The sequence below is a fragment of the Astyanax mexicanus genome, chromosome 1 (genome assembly GCF_023375975.1).
Source record: "Astyanax mexicanus isolate ESR-SI-001 chromosome 1, AstMex3_surface, whole genome shotgun sequence".
NCBI lineage: Eukaryota > Metazoa > Chordata > Actinopteri > Characiformes > Acestrorhamphidae > Astyanax > Astyanax mexicanus.
In genome coordinates this window covers 49,665,509-49,688,572 of record NC_064408.1, presented here as the reverse complement: position 1 = coordinate 49,688,572, position 23,064 = coordinate 49,665,509, and the positions used below count along the sequence as shown (strand labels likewise).

Genomic DNA, 23,064 nt, shown 5'->3' with positions numbered 1-23,064 from the left:
AGGAAACTAGACAGGGGGTACTAATTTGGACTGGAACGGAGACTGGACAGGTGGTAGAAACAGAGACTGGACAGAGGGCTGTACATTGGACAAGGACACAGACTGGACAGGGGGCTGAACTAGAGACTGGACATGTGGCTGGACATTGGACAAGGATGCAGACTGTACAGGGGGCTGGACATTGGGCAGGGATGCAGACAGGTCAGGGGACATGAACAAAGACTGGACAGGGGGCTTAGACTGGACAGGGGACAAGGACTGGACAAAAGACTGGACAGGGGACAAGGACTGGACAGAGGGCTGAGACAGGACAGGGGACTTAGACTGGACAAAAGACTGGATAGAGGGCTGAGACTGGACAGGGGACTTAGACTGGACGAAAGACTGAACTAGGGGCTGGACACTTAACATAGACGAAGACTGGACAGGAGGCTGAAACAAAGGTGGAACAGGGCCGAACACAGAACCAGGGGTTGAAACAGACTGGACCAGGGATGCATATGGGGACTGAACAGGGGACCGAGCAAAAGACTGGGCAGTTGACGGGGCAAAATTAGATAAAGGAACAGGGACCATAACTCGGATGGGGACAGAAACCAATACAGTGACTGGGACAGGAACAGAAACACAACTAGACAAGGGCACAGGGACACAGACGGACACAGGAACCACAACTGGGAGAGATACAGGAACATGTACAAACAATAATGGCCCAAAATTTACAAAAGTCTGAGGGGCCAGCTGGGGTATAGCTCTAGGAGCTGGTGCAGGAGAACTTGGGGCGGGTCTAGGTGATTGTGAGCTGGGAATTGGCCTGGGAGCAGGCCTGGGGGTGTACAAAGTTCTGGGAGTGGGAACAGGATCAGGGACAGGTGCCGCAGGTACATGAACAGGGGCGGCAGTAAGTACAGGGTCAGGAGCGGCCGGAGCCGCGGGCACAGAGTCAGGGGCGGCCGGAGCCGCGGGCACAGAGTCAGGGGCGGCCGGAGCCGCGGGCACAGAGTCAGGGGCGGCCGGAGCCGCGGGCACAGAGTCAGGGGCGGCCGGAGCCGCGGGCACAGAGTCAGGGGCGGCCGGAGCCGCGGGCACAGAGTCAGGGGCGGCCGGAGCCGCGGGCACAGGGTCAGGGGCGGCCGGAGCCGCGGGCACAGGGTCAGGGGCGGCCGGAGCCGCGGGCACAGGGTCAGAGGCGGCCGGAGCCGCGGGCACAGGGTCAGAGGCGGCCGGAGCCGCGGGCACAGGGTCAGAGGCGGCCGGAGCCGCGGGCACAGGGTAAGAGGCGGCCGGAGCCGCGGGCACAGGCTCAGAGGCGGCCGGAGCCGCGGGCACAGGGTCAGAGGCGGCCGGAGCCGCGGGCACAGGGTCAGAGGCGGCCGGAGCCGCGGGCACAGGGTCAGAGGCGGCCGGAGCCGCGGGCACAGGGTCAGAGGCGGCCGGAGCCGCGGGCACAGGGTCAGAGGCGGCCGGAGCCGCGGGCACAGGGTCAGAGGCGGCCGGAGCCGCGGGCACAGGGTCAGAGGCGGCCGGAGCCGCGGGCACAGGGTCAGAGGCGGCCGGAGCCGCGGGCACAGGGTCAGAGGCGGCCGGAGCCGCGGGCACAGGGTCAGAGGCGGCCGGAGCCGCGGGCACAGGGTCAGAGGCGGCCGGAGCCGCTGGCACAGGGTCAGGAGCAGTGGGTACCACGTGGGCGGCAGGCACTGCTGGTGCTGGAGCTGAGGCTGGAGCAGCGGGAGCTGCTGGAGCTGGAGCTGAGGCTGGAGCAGCGGGAGCTGCTGGAGCTGGAGCTGAGGCTGGAGCAGCGGGAGCTGCTGGCGCTGGAGCTGAGGCTGGAGCAGCGGGAGCTGCTGGCGCTGGAGCTGAGGCTGGAGCAGCGGGAGCTGCTGGCGCTGGAGCTGAAGGAGCGGGAGCAGCTGGCGCTGGAGCTGAAGCAGCGGGAGCTGCTGGTGCTGGAGTAGCGGGAGCTGCTGGAGCTGGAGCAGCGGGAGCTGCTGGTGTTGGAGCTGAAGCAGCAGGTGCTGGAGCTGGAGCTGAGGCAGCAGGTGCTGGAGCTGGAGCTGAGGCAGCAGGTGCTGGAGCTGGAGCTGAGGCAGCAGTTGCTGGAGCTGAGGCAGCAGGTGCTGGAGCTGGAGCTGGGGCAGCAGGTGCTGGAGCTGGAGCTGGGGCAGCAGGTGCTGGAGCTGGGGCAGCAGGTGCTGGAGCTGGGGCAGCAGGTGCTGGAGCTGGAGCTGGGGCAGCAGGTGCTGGAGCTGGAGCTGGGGCAGCAGGTGCTGGAGCTGGAGCTGGGGCAGCAGGTGCTGGAGCTGGAGCTGGGGCAGCAGGTGCTGGAGCTGGAGCTGGGGCAGCAGGTGCTGGAGCTGGAGCTGGGGCAGCAGGTGCTGGAGCTGGAGCTGGGGCAGCAGGTGCTGGAGCTGGAGCTGGGGCAGCAGGTGCTGGAGCTGGAGCTGGGGCAGCAGGTGCTGGAGCTGGAGCTGGGGCAGCAGGTGCTGGAGCTGGAGCTGGAGCTGGGGCAGCAGGTGCTGGAGCTGGAGCTGGGGCAGCAGGTGCTGGAGCTGGAGCTGGGGCAGCAGGTGCTGGAGCTGGAGCTGAGGCTGGAGCAGCGGGAGCTGCTGGTGCTCTTGAAAATCTGAGCTTCAGTAGCTCAAAGAGTCCCTCCACCGTCTTTGCCTTTTCAGGCCTTTGGTCCGACACAATGTCCGCCCATTGTGAAGCCCTACCCCTCAGTAAAGTCTTGATAAAAAGTACCTTTATAAGTTCTGGAAGGGTAGGGCACAACAAATGGTCGAGGTAGAGGGAGCACTGCATGATGAAGCCCTCACAGGTCCCGTGTTCCCCATCATATTCACAGGGGGAAGACATCAATGAGGGTAATACCAGCGGCTGTCCATCTTGAAGCATGGAAACAAGGCTCTCCAAAAACTCCTGCTGTTCCTGCATCGCCGAATAAAGACTTGCTACATCCTCAGTGTGTTGCATCTTATGTAACATGGAGGAGGCAGGATGTAAACGCAAGTCTTTTTTATTTTCCATATTTAAACTAACAAAGAAAAGAACACTAGGGAATATAAAAAGAAAAGGTAACTAAAACAAAACACTATGAAACAGAGGATAAACTAAAATACAGAACCAAACAAGCAAGCTACGCAAACAAAGAAACAAACTAAATAAAGCAAACCTAAAACACTGAGGACAAACAACACAGCAGGTCTGTGGCTAAACAAAACAGATGAACACAATCTGGACAGCGTAACATGACAAATAGAGACAAAAGATGCAACAAACTACAAAGGAGCACATGGGGTATTTATACACAGGCACACACTAGGGACACCTGTGGAGGTAATGAGGGGGCGGGGTTACAAAGGAGACAGGAGGGGTTACAGATGACAAGGCGGGGCTAAGGCGGAGACATGACCAAAACACAGTAGCACATGGCTGGGAAACATGACAGGTAAACAAAACACGAGAACAGAGGACAGGAGCAGGAAGGAACCAAAAAAGGAAAGACACTGGACAGACACAGGCTAAGGTGTAACAATCACACTGAATGTAAAACATGGTGGTGGTAGTGTGATGATCTGGGGCTGCTTTGCTGCTTCAGGGCCTGGATAACTTGCTGTAATAAATGAAACCAGGAATTCTGCTGTTTAACAGACAATCCTGAAGGAGAATGTCAGGCCATCTGTTTGTGACCTCAGGCTCAGGTGTACTTGGGTTCTGCAGCAGGACAATGATCCAAAGCACACAAATAAGTTCAAAATTAAGGTTTTGGGGTGGGATTAAACAGGCTGTTTCTGATCAAAAATCTAAAATCTGTCTGAATTAAACCAATTCTGTAGAGAAGAGTGGAACAAAATTCCTCTACAGAGATGTGAAAGACTCAATGCCAGTTATCAATAAAGCTTCATTGAAGTTATTGATGCCTAGGGTGGCAGAATCAAGCTATTAAGTTTAGGGGGCATACACTTTTTCACACAGGACTAGATTGGTTTAACTTTTTTTTCCTTTAATAAATAAAATTATAATTCAACATTTATTATCAATTATTGTTAAGCTTTTTACTGTGAGAAGCCTTATATTGAGGTAAAACTAATTATATGAGTGCTGCCTAATGGTTTTTACAATATTTACTCTTTTCAAATGCATCAGGCTAGCATGCAGCACATTTTTTGTATAATATTTTTCTCTTTTGAGCCCTAAGTGGCAGTATACCTGCACTGAGTATTTTTGAGGCATCAGTCTCTGAAAGAATCCATACTGATTAACAAGAAAATAGGCCAAAACTGGCACACAACAAACTAGCAGCTTGGGAAATACACAGAGAACACTCAGAACTGCTTAAAATTAACATTGTTGTTCACACAGCCTGACATCTCAGACAAACAGGGGCCTACACAGCAGTACACAGCAGCCCTAATGAGTCCAACAAGAGGGAACAGGAGTGGGTGATCATTATAAGTTATGGACAGGTGTGGGTGGGCAGTGTTGGAATGGAGCTCTGGTGAGCCAAGAAATAATCCAGAACATTGAGGAGACTTAAAAATCTTATACAGACAAAAGGTTTATGGTTAACGTGGTATTAAATTATAATTAATCAATGTTAAAAAGTACAATATTTCCTATATGCAAAAAAATATATGAGGAAATGTATTTTCTAGTGAGGATTGGAATTGCATGAGAACTCAGTCAACCTTTTTTAAACAACATCGCTTTTTTAAAGACTCCATAGAAAAGAGTATAGTTATTGAATATACTAATAGTAAAGTTCCATAAGAGGGGGCCTAGCAAGTTTAATATTTTAATAGTTTTGTTAAAGAGGCATGTAATATGTGTCAGTAACCCCTGTTTGAAGACTAGACAATCTTTTAACAGTATCAAAAAACATAAGAAAAGTGACCATGCAGTACAAGGGCTTTTCAGTGTTGGAAAGAATGTTATGCCACCCAAGGAGAAACAATTGTCCAATAATTCATCTGATTTGACATGGAATTGGATGGGCTAGCTATTATTTCTGCTGAACAGGTAATCACTGAGCTTTAGTAAGGTTACTAAGCCTTGCTGGGTAATTTTCACGCCTTAAAATATGATGTCTATATGATGTCTTAATGATGCATATAACAAATGATGCAAAAAAATAACTCCTAGTGTAATTAGTAACATTTTGTCTGTACTGTACTGTACTATTGTGCTGGGCTGCCTCTCACTTTCATTTTTGTTAAATTTCAATCTGGGTAACATATAATATATTATTAATATATTTTTCCTTAACTATCTTCTGACCTATTATATCTTTTGGCACTTATGCAGCTTTGCCATCAAGCTGCCGGTGCTCAGAGGGAGCACAATTGGCCCTGATCCCCCCCCTCCCCCCCCCCCCCCCCCCCACCGGGTGGGTAGATGGCGCTCTCTCCCCACATCACTCCTAAGGTGATATCTGCAGCACAGGGCATCTGTGAGCTGATATATCAGAAAACGAGCCGCTGTGCTTTCCTCCAAGCGCACTGTGATGCTGCTTGACAATGCTGCATCAGCAGCAGCTCGAAAAGAAGCAGTGGCTTCACATGTAACGATGTATCGGAGGAAGCATGTGTTAGTCTTCACCCTCCTGGTGTGTTCGGGCATCACTAGTGATAGGGGGAGTCCTAACGAGTGGGTTGGGTAATTGGCCGTGTAAATTGGGAAGAAAATGGGAAAATTTTGACGTAAAATTATAAATGTTTATATAACATTGTCTCATGGGCAATGGTTAGTGTTGGGATTCTGACGTTGAATCCATGTTCATTTAAATGTTTTAAAGGTTTATTTTTCTACATCACAAAAGCACATACAAGATACAAGAATGGAATACAAACAACATGTATACTTGTCTGTGATGTGATGCCTGTAGTACCAAGGAGGTTAATAGCATGTTGCTTGGTGTAACTAGTGTACATATATATCAAACACACTTATGCACACACTTTTGTTTACAAAATAACACCATTCATTCTTAAAGAGTGAAGAAACTGTAATTTTAGGTACAAAAAACTAATTCTAGTATACAATATTATTTTAATATTCAGACATGAAAAGAGAGACCTTTTCTCTATGTACATGGAACATATACTGTTCTTATAGTGTATGTTTTTGGCTGATTGATAGGAGCTACTACTGTTTTGTTAACTGTGTTAAAAGATGTGTTTTCACTTACTGAATATCTGACTCCTCTTGCCCTCTGATGTCAGTCAGACGAGGATACGGGTTTCCCCGCTAAATCTTGCATCTTACTCATCGGCTCCTCACTCACTCAGACGTGTGTAAAGAAGCTTTGTGACAGCATTTGTTGTGAAAGCCCTGCACAAATAAATCTAATTGAATTAATATGAGTCACTGCACTGCTCAAAACTGGCTCACTAGCTGCAGTGATTCCAGATTTCAGCTTTTTATTGAACTGCTGTTTCAGTGTACAGTGATGTCTAAATGCACTACTTGTGTTTATGAAAAGATGATTGTGCATTTACATGAATTGAAATTCAACATACATGTACATTAAGCTGTATATTGTATGGAAAATGTAGAACATGACTGTATTTTTAAGATACTTAAAATATTCTTAAGATACTATTCTATTTAATTCTGTTAGCTTCCTAATGCCAGGTTCACACTACACGACTTTTTGAGTCTTCAGTCATTGTGCTGTTCACACTACACGACTGGTTGTGCTGTAATCCTGAGTCCTTCAGTTGTTGAGACTTTCACACTTAATGAGTGATCAGCGACACGGCGTCACAAATTACACAATTTCTCACTGTGGGAAATCACAGACTCACGTTTCTCCAGAAACACGTTTCATCACGAGAACACACCTGAACTAAACACACACGAGAACTAGCGATGCCGTGCCAGAGAATCTCTATAGAGGAGAATATGCACTCACAACATGAACGGGTTCATATGAAGCAACTGATCAAAATCAGAGTTTATAAATGTCTGATCAGTTTTATACTGAAATATGTGCTTAACCCTTAAATATGTGCTTAAGTCCTCAACACAGAACTATATTAAATGTTTTTGTACTGCAGACATCATTTTTTATCATTTTAAACTCCAGTTATAAGCCTTTTAAATATGTTTTACCTGTATCTCCAGGATCAGCTCGCCAACCAATCAGCTCATAGTAGCAGTAATGCAAGTGCTTACAGTGTAAAACCTGTTTTCTGTAGATAAACTGAAATATACAGGTACACTTTCTTAGTTTTTTTTTTTAGTAAAATACATTATTCTACTTTCTAAAATTAAAGAAATATTCAGAACAAGTAGTTTATAAATATTTTTAATTTAAAGTTTTTAGCTTTTAGTTTCAATCACCCCTATTCACAGAGACTCACTCATTGAGTTTAACAGTCTGCCTCTAGAGTTTAACAGTCATTTTCTGATATAACTGGGGAATGGTAGTGTGTTCAGGCTCTTTATAAACGGCTCTGATGTGTTTTGGAACCGTGGTTCTCTCCAGGGCCGCCGCTCTGCATACGCAGACAACGCAGCCAGCGTTAGGCCTCAACCATTTTGCAGTTGCAGGGAGCCAAATTGACTGAGAATGAAATGTGTTGAAATTATAACATTATTAAATTTAAAACCCAATGTGAATTATTTATGATACGCTCATCTTTTTTGTCTTTAAACATTGCATGGGGCACCTACTCTACTACTTAAAAGCGGCACGTTATTATTTTTGTGCATAATATAATGCCCCCACCCCTATTGCCTGAAATGGCACGGCTCGGTTTGCTCTGTTGGTTGTTGCCAGATGTGACATTTTCCAGTCAAATAAATAATCAAAAAATGCATGGAGGCGCTAAATCTTGCGCATGTTTAACCATTTTTAAAGTGTATGTGGCCATTCTATACAAAAACTTGTCCAGTGCAATATTTGTGTAAGTTAAAAACTTAAAATAAAATAAACAAATAGGATGAAAAATCGTAACTTATCTGGCAACCTTAGTCCTAACTAAAGTAGCAACGCTACTTGAGTTTGGCAGGAGACAAGTTCGCCCCGCGAAGTTGCTACTAAATGGTAATTCAACTATGAAGCGACGGTTTGAGTCTGGAGCTGAGAAGAAGAAAAAGAAGCAGAAAGATGAGGCCCATGCATCCCTTTCTGGTGAGTAACTTCGATGATAAAGGTTTAAATAGTTTTGATTACTTCATGTTCAGTGGTGTTGCCTGAGCTAGTTACGTTGGCTTTGCTGATTTGGTAGCTTTAAACGCTTAACTAGAAACTAATCTGGGTATTGCAAGGCACGTGGCACGTTTGCAAATAGTAGTAGTGTAGTTTGAAGATTTTTAGTGACTTTAATAAAAAATTAATAAACAGAGTAGCCTACCTATTGACTAATGCCGTCAGTGCACTATCCAAATGGTCTGTATGACAGCAGGATCAGACAGCTCTATAGATTTTGACAGGCTGATATAAATACACCACGAATATAAACGATAATTTCATAACCTTTAAGGCTGGCTTGTGTAAATGACGTGTCCACTGCTTAAAATAGACATGCATCGTTTCATTTATTATTTATACATTATAAATAGTACTCTTGTGCTGTTCTTCACTGTTATTGGCCTTACTTATAACGTTGTAAATATTCACAGTTACATGTGTAATTTTAATAAATAGTAAAATTTTGCGTAAACCTTTTGTGTTTGTGTGTGTTTTTTTTTTTTTGGGGGGGGGGGGGGGGGGGGGATCCCTGACCAGTTATGCTTAGGGCCTCCAAAACCTTAGCAGCGGCCCTGGTTCTCTCTGTGTGATCTCATTGGCTGTATGTAGCCGCTGCTCCTGACTTCTAGTCGCCAACTGGTTCAGATTTTAAACATGTTGAATATTTGGTAGGCTTCTGCGACTTGTCATTAAGTGTTTTTCAGTAGTTCACACTACGCGACAGCACGAGTGCAGAGTGATCCCTGATTTGCCTCAATCAACGAAGCAGATCAACGAAAAACTGTCTTGGGCTAAAAAACTGGCACAAAATTGTGTAGTGTGACCTAAACCTAAATGCATAAACTTTTGACAATTTAATAAATTGGTTAGGGATGTTGTTATAAATAACATATATTAGAACCTAATATTAAAAGACATTACATTCATGATTATAAATATCTCAGACAATTAGCTATGTTGATGTTATTTTCTCATTGTTTTCCAGTGGGTGGAGGCTGTACTTTGGCCAGGCCAACACTCACTGCCAAATAGAGCTAAATTACAGTCACCTGAAGAATCATTAAAATAATATTAGAGTGAGTTCTTCAATTTACACACACACAACTCACAAATGGTAAATAAGTGTGTCAGATACAGAAATATAAGAATGACCCTATCCCCCCCCCCCCCCCCCCCGTTCAATTTTGTTTGATAAAACTTGCCAAAAAAACGTTAAAGGCTCTTTTTAAAATATTAGATTAGTAACGTATGACCAGTTATCATTCTCGAGCCATGTTGCAAATCTGACTGCAGATTTCTCCTGTATAACATCTGAAGACCGTTTCTGTCTCAGGAAGCCACTCAGGTGCTTGTGCAGTCTCTTATCATCTTAAGACTTGACTACTGCAAACTCTCTACTGGCTGGTCTTCCACTGCGAGACACCAAAACCCTGCAACTAGTTCAGAATGTGGCAGCACGACTCGTCTTCAATTTTGCGAAGTTCAGTCATGTGACTCCTTTGCTGCGTTTCCTCCACTGGCTTCCTGTTGCCGCCTACATCAAATTTGAAAACCTGACCCTGGCCTCCTTCATACTTGATGGCAATGGTCAAAAACAGATCTGCACAAAGAGCTCTTAGAGCTTCAGTACGGCTCGGCTCGACCCACCATCACTCAAAACACACAGAAAACAAATATCCCAAATCTTCTTTGTGCTACAGGACCAAGGTGTCCCAATGTCAAAACAGCAGAGTCACTCGCAGCCTTCAAACACTGATTGAAAACTCATCTTTTCAAAGAGTTTTAATTTAATCTAAAAAAAATAATAAAATCTCTTAGGGTTCTAAGCATGATCAAGCTTGGTGTATCTCTTCATACTAGCTACAAACTAGCTATGAATATTTTGAAGTAAACAACAGAGCACTGTAGTAAGTCGCTCTGGATAAGGGCATCTGCTAAATACCTGAAATGTAAATGTAAATAGCTCATGCTGGTATTTCTGCTGCTGATTGAGGGAGGGTAACATCACCAGAATCTGATCAGAGGTTTGTCTCTCCTATATAATTCTGAGTCTTATTATGCCTATGTAGAACATGTTTGATCAATGCTGCCTCTTTACAGTAACCTCAATTAAAATGGCCAATGCTGGCACAGAGTGATCCAGCGGTCTAAAGCGCTGCCACTATGAGCGGGAGGTCGCCATCAAGCTGCCAACACCCAGAGGGAGCACAATTGGCACTGCTTCCTCCATCATTTCTAAGGTGATGTCTGCAGCACAGGGCGTCTGTGAGCTGATGTTTCAGAACCGAGTTGCTGCGCATTCCTCCGAGCGCGCTGGCTGCTCGTAATGCTGCATCAGCAACAGCTGAAAAAGAAGCGGTGGCTGGCTTCACATGTGTCGGAGGAAGCATGTGTTAGTCTTCACCCTCCTGGTGTGCTGGGGCATCACTAGTGATAGGGGGAGTCCTAATGAGTGGGTTAGGTAATTGGCTGTGCTAAATTGTGGAGAAAATGGAAAAAAAATTAAATAAAATGATTTTAAAAATGGCCAATGCTACAAAATTCATTCATTTATTCACACAATTATTATTTTTTTCTTTACAAAGTAGTAATATGAATAATAATATGAATGATTTTTAATTTTTTTCAATGTTTTTTTTTGGAAAGTTTAATTGAAGTTGTCATATGTCAACTTATGTTATAAATAGACTTACTTTTACAACAACATTTTGCAGCAACATTTGACTGAATTCTTTCTTTTTTCCCCAGTATCTGATATTCTGCTGATAACAGCCTAAGAGAGGCATCCAGTATTACATCAGTATGATTCTGTTTGTTTTCTGTCATGAACTTTACTTTTCACAGTTTTCTTCAGCACTGCCAGATGACAGCTTCTCTATTATCTGTTTTTCTGTCATATTTCTTGAAGCATCTTCTTAGACATTTCACAAAGTCGAGTTTGCAATGCCCAGTCTGAAAATCTAACTTCTTTTCTTTAAAAATCTGAATCAGTGGTTTCTCTCTCTCTGGCAGCTGTGATGTCTCTATCATTGATCGATCAGTGTTGAGTTCTGATGCAGACAGTAAAAACTGCAGCTTGTCTTCAGGCTGGATGCAGTTGTAGCTCAATGCTGTTCTCTGTACAATCATTCTTTACATCTATGAGGGTAGACAAGAAAACAAGTGTGTTTTCTTGGGAAGAGCCAGAAACACTTTCTTTAAACATACAGTATGACAGAACACTGGAACATTTATTTTTTATTTCTCTTTTTGCTTTGATGAACAGTGTTTTTCTGCCTCACATAGGCATGATTTTATCAGATTTTATGTAAGGGTTTCAGAATAAAGGGGGTGAATACTTTTGCATCAGATTTTTTATTAGATTCCACCTCAGTTTTGTGCTACTTTGTGTTGGTCTATTATTTAAAATCTCAATAAAATATATGGGGTTTTGGAGTTTTGGAGTAAGGTGACAAAATGTGAAAATGTTCTATATATTGTAGGTATCTTATAATAATATTATAGTAATTAACTTTTATGATGTTTTCACTTGGTCAGGAAATTAGTTTATATTTAGTGTATATTTCTTTAATAATTTATTTTATAGTTTTAGTTTTATTCATGTATACATTTTTTCAAATATAATAAATCATATTTATTGTAGCACAGAACAATAAGAAAAAAACCACATATAAATGTGTGCTTGAATTTTTTTTGCTTGCCCTATTGAAGAGTAAAAGTAATACAGTGTGTGTTATTGGGATATACATTGCACATTGATAGGAACATAGAGAACTCATAATAAATATACATTTAATCTGTCCTTGGGTGGACAGCAGAGAGACTTTGTTTTAGTGTTTATATTTCGTAGTGGGAGTAGGGAGTAGTGACCTTGTGAACAAAGTTTTCATGGGTGTCTAATCTTCTGATAGTTAAGGTTTCCAGAGACCACTAATTTATAATCTCAAAGAGACTCAGAGAGAAGTCATGTGATTTAAGGGGTTGGACATAAGGAGTGTCCAATTTAACGCCACACTGGACGCTTACTGATTATTGGTGATTTTGGTTTGAATGGTTTTTGAGTGGCATTCCCATCTCAGATTTACATGGGGGTATTAACTGTACATGACACTGATACAAAGCCCAAATCATGTATTCAGAATTCTTCAGACCACTTAATGATGATGTTTTTCCTTGATTTTACCAAATTGAAATCCAAAAGCAGTGTGTAAGACTGGTGGAGGAGAACATGCCAAGATGCATAAAAACTGTAATTGAAAACCAGGGTTATTCCACCAAATATAGATTTCTGAACTCTTTTTTCTTTGCATTATTTGAAGTCTGAACGCTGTTTCAGCCATTTCTCAGTTTCTGCAATAAATGCTCTAAATTACAAATTTTTATTTGGAATTTGGGAAAAATGTTTTCTATAGTTTAATAAAACAACAATGTTTATTTTACCCAAACATTTACCTATGAATAGCAAAATCAGAGAAACTGATTTGGAAACTGAAGTGGTCTCTTATTTTTTCCAGAGCTGTATTTGTTATTTTTCACTTATAGTTTAGGACAAATAATAAATGACTCTAATATTATTTCTGTTTTATTATATTAGCCATAAAATAATTATATATGTATATTTATATTTCCATTTAACTTATTCTTTACACTTATTTATGGAAAAGTGGTTGAAATTGTGACTGTATGTCTGAGTTACATTGTGATTGAACAGTTTAGCTGTTACATTTTTCACAGGCCCTATCAAATATGAGAGCAACAGTCCCACCAGGATTCAGCTAGTTCAGTTCCTTGGATTCCAGTTTACTTTCAGTTATGGAAATAAAATATTTCACATAATTTTCTCAAATTCTAAAACCAAGACAGAAAATTAGATGTGGCAAAATGAAGATACAGTATTAACTGAGCACATAAGGTATTGTCAGCCCTGTTGCTGACTGTCTACCTGCCACAGACTTTAGTTTTTGTTCTTAAGACTCTTAAGACTCCCAGAATGCACCTGTGTCTAACCTCATGGACATGCCGGTTCACATGACACTTCAGCGTTCTGGCTCACGTGTAAACGTATTAATACCCTCCTGTTTTTGTTCCCAGTTGCCAAGTATTATCCCTATATCCGTAGTTCTCCTACCCTGCGTTTCTTTTGTGTTTTGTTTGTTTGATAACTTGTTACCGAACTTGTTTTGTTATATTTACTACTTTTTTGCTTATATTGTTTTTGGATTATCCTGTTTATTACCTCTTTGCCTGTTTTCTCTGGTATGTTGTATCTTGCTGCTTTATTTGCCATGCCTGTCCTATGTAACTCTTGCAAGTTTCACCACTTTGCTAATAAACTTTATGCATGTCTTTATACCTGTGCATGTCTATGTCTTGACAGATATATTAATGCATTGGTGTAGCAACCTGGGGGATGGGTGTCCCACCCAATATCAGAAATAGGCCGAAATCTGCAACCCCGCAATGAAAAACACCCCCTCTCGGGAGCGTGTTTCTAATTAAAGTTAGCAAAAGTAATTATCTCTGCTTTTATCAAGAAGACAAGAAGATGATGCGTACGCGCTGCAGAAAGAGGGTGCTTTTCCTTGTGGGGGTGCTGAATTCGGCACAACACCAGCTTTAGACATGAGGTCAGTGATGAGCACAATGAATCACAACAATAACAATATACTGGAATAAAAACGACTTTTGAGTAATGTCATGTTCTGCTAACAGACTGGGAGGGTTTGGGTTATCTAACGTTTATATTAACTGCTGCCAAAAATCTCTATGAAACATAAGGTTACATTCTTTTTCATAAAAGAACACAATCGTGAGAAGTGCTTTCAGTTTAAAAAATTACAAACACAACGCTACTGAGTTTTTTAAAAAAGAGTGGAGAAAATGTAAATATACAACCGAATTAGCATGCCAATACATGTTTCTAACAACAGTAAATGTAATGTGGAGAAACATGTTTAGGTTGTAAAATCAGCTTTGGTTGGATGTAACTAACAATAAGCAGAACAGAAAAAAAACAATTTTGTGATTAACTGTAATTCCACAAATGTTATTCTAAGTCACTATAGGGTGGACTTTGATTCATTTTAGCAAATGTGCCCCCCCCCCCCCCCCAATATCAAACCTGCTCCTACACCTTTGTATCTATGGTATATGGTTGCTGGTATTAATGACAAATAATTATTATACATTAATGTGCTCCAATTTTCTTATCAAACAATACAAAATCCATCCAATCAATGGGGTCATGCTATTTTGTTGAGTTTTGACAAATATGGTCTGAAATAAATACCCACAGTTACAGTGCACCACTGCTTTGCTTTAAGAGCCCTGCTTCCCATCTGTAGTGTAGGATGTAAAGCAGAAACACTAGGATTTAAAAACTGCACATTTAAACATCATTAAAAACTGACTTTGTATCCAGAAAACCCAACAATAAAGGCACAGTCATAAACCTTTGATCCATATTTCATACCTTAATTAAAGATTAACGCACTGAGCTCTAGCATATATGAAAAACTGCTTTTGACTTTGCTGTCAAAGTTCATATGGAGGACACATTAAGCCTTCCACTGAAGCAGTGACAGGGAGAGCAGTGTGGGTTCTCTGTTGGTTCCTTGGCAACCTTATCACCCTCTCCTGCTCTCTCTGGTGGATTGCTGGCTTGGAAATTCCTGTGCAATGGCTTAAACTTCCCACCAAAGATAAGAGTAAATATATGTACCATTTGTGCCTGCCAAGAGACCATTCCTCGTGAAAATGGCCACAGATCTGTAAATGGCTTGCCTTGAAGACTCCATTGAATTGAATATAATATGATTTGTTTGAGGGATTAAGCTTCCGGAATCCAGAAGAATGCTGTCTAAAATATGGATTACTATTTAAGTGGGTGATTGTGTATAAAAAGCATAGGTTTTCTAGGGATTTTAAGAATGTCTTCTAACAATAATAATAATAATATGAATAATAAGAAAATAACAAAAAGAACACTGATAATATTAAAAACACTTCATGCCTCTGGCATTGCTGAGAAGGACTGTATACTATAGGAAGAGATTATGTATATGTGATCTAGGCTCGCAGCAATAAACCGGCAATTGGTTGCCTTTGGGGAGAAAAAAATGAAAGGTTTATCCTGGGATTATCTCAGTGCCAATCATAATGCTTTTGTTGCGTACATGGGTGGTATGTTTGTGTGGTAAACAAAGACAGTCACCATTAGGTATGTACATAGTGAACATAGCCTACATACAGCAGTCTAAGAAGCTGGTAAGCCCCTAACAAGCAGAACTAAACCTATGTAAACATTTTTTCCAAGTTGTAGGCTACTTTCAGTGGATTGTGGGTGGGTTTTAGAATGTGCAAAATTATGCTATACAAATGCTTAAACTAATAATTTATATGTTTGCATGGTTTTATTGAACACAACATGTTAACATTCACAGTGCAGGGTGAAAAAGTATGTGAATCTTTGGATTTAATAACTGGTTGATCCTCCTTTGGCAGCAAAACCCTCAACCAAACATTTCCTGTAGTTGCAGATCAGACCTGCACAACAGTCAGGAGGAATTTTGGATCATTCTTCACAAAACTGTTTTAATATTCTTGGGATATCTGGTGTAAATCGCTCTCTTGAGGTCATGCCACAGCATCTCAATTGGGTTGAGGTCAGGACTTCTTGTTTAATGTTTTCTTTATTGTAGATTTGTCAACATAAATGTTAGCATGTGCCAGAGATTTCTGTAACTCTTTAGGATTCTTCCTCACCTCATTGATCATTCTGCGCTGTGCTCTTGCAGTCATCTTTACAGGACGACCACGCCTAGGGAGAGTAGCAACAGTGCTGAACTTTCTCCATTTGTAGACCGTTTGTCTTACAGTGGACACATGAACATCAAGGCTTTTAGAGATACTTTTGTAACCCTTCCCAGCTTCATGCAAGTCAACAATTCTTCTGAGGTCTTCTGAGAGATCTTTTGTGTGAAGCATGATTCACATCAAGCAATGCTTCTTAAGAACAGCAAACTCAAAGCTGGTGTGGGTTTTTTATAGAGCAGCACTTAGAAAACTTATTAGTCTAGGGGCTTAAATACCCGCCTCCCACTGTAAATGTTAACATGTTGTGTTCAATAAAACCAGGTATTAGTTTAAGCAGACTGTGTTTGTCTATTGTTGTGACCTAGATGACAGAACACATTTATTGACCAATTTGTGCAGAAATCCAAGTAATCCCAAAGGGTCCACATACTTTTTCTTTCAAATGTATTTTGTAAAAGGCTTGTAATGCTTTGAACATGAACAAATGACTAATGAAATTATCAATGACAATTTTGGTGTAACACCTTAGCCCATGTCTGTCTTCTGTTTCTCCCTCGTTTGGTCTCTTGTGCTCCTGCCCCTCTGTTTTCCTGTCAAGTGTTCCCAGCCATGTGCTTGTGTTGTTGTTTTTGTACCTGTCCCCACCATAGCTCCGCCCCAGCCCTGCCCTAGCTATTAGCGTTCTCACCTGTGTCCTGTCTGTTACCCCGCCCCCTCGTCATCCAAACCCAGGTGTTTCTCACTGTCCTCTTGTATTTAAGCCCCTCTGTTAGAATGTTCAGGGTCGAGTCTTTTGTATCGTTTGTATCCTTGTACCTTTGTATCTTTTGTATCCTCGTATCCTTGCTGTCCGTATGTATCCTAGTCTTGGTTTAGTAGTCTGTGTTTCTTAGTCTTTGTTCTAGTTTTATATTCTCCCTGCCTTGTTTTTTTTTGTAGCTGTTTGCGTTACCCGTGTTTTGTTTACTGTTTTATTTTATCTTGTTTGTTTAAATAAAATATTTGCACTTACGTCCATCCCTCCGTCTCCCGCGTAACATTTGGGTTATATTTTACAATAAGGGTCACAAATAACAGAACTTATGGCAGTAATAAACACTGTAAAATTTTTCAATAATGTCTCAACTAATCATTAATTGACACTAGTTAAGATATTATTAAGCATTTAAACATATTAAACATTTTAATGCTTAAGAATGTTGCAAATAATAACGTTTTTTTTAACAATGAATAATAAGGATAAATGCTTCAGTATTCTGTCCAAAAAGTGACTGAGTATAAGCAAACAAGCATCTAGGTTTGACACATTTAAATAACATACAGGTTTATATTTTATGTAAATGTGTCACACTTCAGTGTACGCTTTGACACGCTGTCAGGGCTGTCCACAAACGTCTTTATTTCTTAACAATTCACTAAAACATTTGCATTCATTCACTCCATGAGTGCTGTTCATCCACTATCATAATATATGATGCCGAAATAGTTTATTTGCAGTTTTTGTGTCAGGTCATGATCACCAGTTGTGAATGAGAATTATTACATAGGTAACAAAGTCATAGAGGCATATCTCAGAAGGCTCGAAGAAGTCTTAAAAAAAAACATTTTTCAAGTAAAATGTCACTCGTGTGAGAAAACATACACAACCCAGCCAACAGGCAGCACCTAAATACTACATTATACACAGAGCCCTGTACAGCATCTCCAAAACATTAAGGTACGATGGTTAGAACGATTTCGCTAGTATTCGGAAAAATGAATACATATCAAAATTGTAACCACCAACCAAAGTCTGGGATGAGATGTGCTTCTCATGAGGGATAAATGGTCCAGTAGAAAGTGCTTAATAAACGATATAGAAGAATATACACTCATTGGCCACTTTATCAGGAGCTCATACCTTTCTGGTGTATAGTTAGAAACCATATCTTAAAGGAGAACTACGGTGTAAAATTGACTATTGGTGTAGTAAAATATAATAAAAAGTACTTACCTTTGCTTTCTGAGATCCAGTAATTTTGTGCTTTTTGCCCAGCACTCTGTACAACAACCGTATCGGGGGCATATTTTGCCCTAAAAATCTTTTTTTACACCATTATCCAGGCTCAAAGTATTTCCACACCTCCTTGATAGAATCCGGAGAGCTCTGACATTTAAAACAAGGCATTAATGACTTTAAAAGTGCACAAGAAGCTTATTAAAAAGAGAGAAATTTTCAGGCACCGCCATCACTGTTCTGAGCATGACATAGACATATATACATAGATGCCACATAGCTGCCTCCTAGCGTAGTGGACGGCCGCTACAACCATATGCCCCCAGTGCATTAATTAGTACTGAGGAATACTTAATACTTAATACACCTATAATAATCACAACTCTACCAATTTCGACCTGATTTTTTTACACGTTTGGTTTGTTACAAACAGCAGAGATGTAGTAATGTTACAGGACGCTGTCACACATTACAAATACATGAATACTGAAATACTTTGTATTACACTCTTTTACAAAGACAGACATATGGTTTTAATAAGCTTCTTGAGCACTTTTTATATTATTAATGCCTCATTTTAAATGTCAGGGCACTTAAGATTCTACCAATGAGGTGTGGAGCTACTTTAAGCCTGGATAGCAGTGTAAAAAGTGATTTATCAGGGAAAATTATGCCCGGAAGCACCCGTCAGTAAGAGTGCTGGACAAAAAGCACACAATTACTGGATCTCGGAAAGCTACAGGTTAGTACAGTTTATTATGTTTTACTACACCAAAAGTCAATTTTAAACCGGAGTTCTCCTTTAAGTGATAATGCACTGTTTGTGTTAATCATGTTTTAGCCCTTTATTAATGATCACTTTTTTAATCTCAGTTAAGTACTTAAACTAAGATACAGGTATCCTCTATTTTAGAATGGTCCACCCCTCAAATACTGTCTGGTTAACATTAGCTCAGTAGTCAATTAATCAGCTGTCAAAGAAGTATAGGGTGACTGATAAACAGTGCAATAAATTGGCTACAGCTTGGTAATTTTATAATTGTATCATTTCATACTTCATCACTTATAAGGTAAGAGGAGCTCATAAAGTGGCCACTGAGTGGAAATACAAGGTAAGTATTTAGGCATGTGGACAAGTGAGTGCATAATACTGCCATCTAAAGTATGGGATTAAATTAGTGTAACTGGCTAAAATTAAAGTGATATTAAATCGTCCTTGTCCTTATAAAATTCCTGCCTTGACTCATGCATTAATGCTGGTACATTTGAATGGAGGTAAATGTAAAAGAGTTCCCCTTTTTGAAGTGTATGGTTTGGTGTGGGATCTGAAATGCCATAATAAGCAATAACAGCTAGTTGCAGGACTAAAACTGATAATGCAGAAAGCACAGAATTCACAAATTCGAAGAGTTCAAACACACACAGCTCAGCCATGGCGGAGGCGTGACGTCAGCACAGCCAGGAATTTAGATGAGGGGGAGAGTGAGCCAAGCTGAGAAAGAAGTTGATTAAATCCCACCGAGCAGTGCATGCCCTCTAACGCAAAGAAAGAACTGCTGGGTAGATTTGAGCTTTTACCAAGTCTCTTGTGATAGTGTCAATCAGACTTTATGGTGCAGTGCCGGGGGTCCGAGCACTGAAACTGATATTGCCTTGTCAAATTGTTCCCCAGATATTACATCACTCCTCCATAAGATAAAATACATCCTGTTATTCGAGAGCCCAATTATATTTCCAGCTGAATAGCATGAGTCACTGAGGTCTCAGCAGAGGCTGGCTTCTCGCTGAATTTGTTCATTTACACCAAAACCGTAACTGTCTACAGATTCCACCAGTAATTACTGCTGAAAGCGCTCTGATTGCACAGGGATGGCCTGATTTCCTGTACTGTCTTGGCCTGTATTCCATGCTATGAGGCTGGTTCAGCAGTACACAGACCAGTAGATGAGGTTGAAGAAGATGTAGGCCCCGGGGAAGATCATGCGAGAGTAAGTGTCTATGGCGTGAGTGTTCTGGATGATGCGGAAGCCCCGCAGGCCTTTCTTTTTTGTTCCTGTGGACTCATTGTCTAGAGACAGGTGGACCACCATGCGCTCCTGTTTCTCAGGGGGCTCCTCGGTGGCCATGGGGGCGCGGGTGTACCCCGCCAGGCTGTTACTGTCAGCTTCACTGTACGTTCCGTCCAGCATCATAGTCCTGCCGTGGGAGAGCCCACAGGTACAGGGCAGGGACTGTAAAAAGAAAAAAAAGGCAAATGCTATTAAGAAGCCATTTAAAATAAAAACAACCATATGCAAACCCAAAACTAATGTATTTATTGACTATATGAATGCATATGAAATAGTATATATTAATATATGCCTCATGGATAAAATACATTACATTTACACAATTATTGCTAGAGGTGGGTAAACTGGAAGCAAGAACTGCTTTGATGCTCTTTTTGACTGTGGAAATAATAAACATTTGAATTTGAATTTTTCTCTTTTTTCTCAGTAAAGACTTTCAACCCCTGGGCAATAATTACCCATAATGGTAACAATCATGGAGCGCAGAACGTAGTTTTGATAGATGAGCAAGAAATCAGCAAAACTATGCCACTCCAATTTCACCCCATGCAACTATTTTATTTCTATTTATAAGTTTACGACTTTTCATTTGAGTGACTTATTGTAGCCCATATTGCTACCATGACAGCAAAAACTGTGTAATCTCCATTGCATGCGGAGTGTTCTGATTGGTTGGTTTAATAAAGCAGCTGCAGTTAAAAAAAAAAAAAAACATTTTTATTGTGATACAGGAGCCCCTAGTGGGCTTATAGGTTTCATAAAAGTCATTTTCTGGCTAAATTGAAAAATGAAACCGCTACATCTGTTGTAAACAGTGGCACAGTAGAGCCTCTGGAGAGAAATTTCCTTGTTTTAAGACCTGGATACATCTTATTGTATGATGTGTCTGGAAAGTGGGATGAATTTTTGAAAAACTACAAGCATTAAAGTAAGTGGATAGTCAGAAATAAGTCACATAGCTAATGTTACTGCTAGGAAGTAGAATATGAAAGTCACCCATCTGTATATGAGCTTCTACATGATTTAGTTTTACAGTACTATGCATGTTTATCAACAAAAATCAGTTCTCTACAGTCTCTATAGTGATGCATATAAATAATACATGTTAGGTAGTGTAATGAGAAAACACTCAAATCCTGGCCTACCGTAAACTGTTACCAGAGGTTCCCTGTCCCAATGATAGCCTGAAATTAGGTCTTAATGATGTTAAACTGGATCAGTAGCAGACATTAGCAACAGCGCCGTGTACCTGTTCTCTTGCCTTCTCCCTGAGTTTGCGGTCTTTGCCGTCCTTTACTGTTGTCAGGTAGTTGACAGCTGCATACTCGAGGACAGAGAGGAAGACGAAGACAAAACTGACCCACAGGTAAATGTCCACGGCTTTTATGTAGGAAACTCTGGGCATGGAGGCGTTCACTCCTGTGATGATGGTGGACATGGTGAGCACCGTGGTGATGCCTGAAGAAACAAGAAGGCAAGTCAATTAACAGCAGTTTAACCTCTCAAGTCCTTCGATTTTTACAGTGATCACAGTTAAAGAGGAAATCCGGTGTGAAACAGTATTGGGTTGTAGTGAAACATGATAACAAGTATGAGCTTTTGTCGAACAGCCCACCTCCACTCTCCCCCAGCATATCAAAATACAGCGCTTTTAGCTGATGCTCCCAACAGGCTTACAATGCTGGGGATAGGGGCATAGTGCTGCTACAAGCTCAAAATAGCTTAACACTTCACTGGTAGAATTTTAAGGGCCCTGACATTTGAAACAAGGCACTGAGAACTTTGAAAGTGCACAAGTACTTTATTAAAAAAACACTGTTTCAATGGAAATACATGAACATTATAGAGGTATTTTCAGCAACAGCTGGAATGTATTCATTTTCACAGGACCTACTTGTCACGCCTGGCCCTGTTTCCTGTCTGTCCTCGTGCCTGTGTTGTCCCACGTGACCCGTGCCCCTGTGTTCTGCCTGTGATTTTCCATTATCTCATGTCTCATTTGTAGCTCCACCCCTTCCCCAGGTGTTTCCACTCCCAGTGTGTTTCCTGTTTAGTTAAAGCTTTCCTCTGTCACCTGTCCTCGTCGGTCTTTGCACTGTCCCCCGTTGTCTGTCTCTCTGCGTTTCTGTCTCTCTCTGTGTTTCTTAGCCTCTCAGTGTTTCTTTAGTCATTGCCCTAGGTCCTTGTTTAGTGTTTATCTCTGTTTGTTTCTAGTTCCCTATATTTATACATCTCTGCCTTGTTTAATTTTGTAATTATTCAGTTCCTAGTTTATTTCTTTGTTTATCTACTCCTGCTTTGCTTGTTAGTTATTATCTATCTAGTTTAGTTCCTTATTGTTTTCCTCGTTTGTTTTTGTCAGCCTCCCTATTTGTTTGTAGTATATATTTATCTTCCTGTTTATTTTGTTATTTTCTAGTTCCCTGTGTTTTCCCTAGTTTATTCCCTTGCCCTGTTTTAGTTTATCCTGCCTAGTTTTATAGTCTCCCCGTTTGTTTATCTTTAGTATCTCTTGTTTGTTTGTTAGTTTTAGCTCGCCTCTGTTTCTTGTTTTCCTTTGTTTCTTGTTTACTTGTTTATTTGTTTATTTATCATTAGTCTCTCTCTCTTGTTTATTCCTAGTTTATTTTTCCAGCGTTTGTTTAGTTTTATGTTCTCTAGCCTCCCTCGTTTGTTTAGTTATTTTGTTGTTACGTGTTTACTTCTCTCTTTGTTTAATAAACTCACCTTACCTGCACATACGTCCGCCTCCACGTCTCTCTGCCTGGGTCAAATCCGTGACAAAAAGACCGACCACAATGGATGTAAACCAGTGGCATGCTGCTCGGAAGGCGGACCTGGAGTTTCTCCGCCTCCTCGCCGAGCAAATCCGAGGAGATGAACCGCTCCCAGCGCCTTTCCTCGGGTTGAAGCCCGTCAGCCCAGCTTCAGTGGCGCCCACCGAGACCCACAAGGGGATCCCGTGGACTGGCTCCAGGATGGCGATC

The 23,064-nt window shown here is 41.5% G+C and overlaps 1 protein-coding gene across 1 annotated transcript in view; it reads right to left on the bottom strand.

Moving 5' to 3' along the window:
* Positions 1 to 18,514: 18,514 nt before the first annotated feature.
* gabrr2b (gamma-aminobutyric acid type A receptor subunit rho2b) overlaps positions 18,515 to 23,064 on the bottom strand; it is a 54,355-nt gene continuing 49,805 nt past the window's right edge. The window contains exons 8-9 of the mRNA XM_022662373.2: positions 21,327 to 21,535; positions 18,515 to 20,239 (exon numbers count right to left, since the gene is read on the bottom strand). Of these exons, the coding sequence (XP_022518094.1) occupies positions 19,931 to 20,239; positions 21,327 to 21,535 (518 nt within the window). The 3' untranslated portion in view covers positions 18,515 to 19,930. The remainder of the gene's footprint in view (positions 20,240 to 21,326; positions 21,536 to 23,064) is intronic.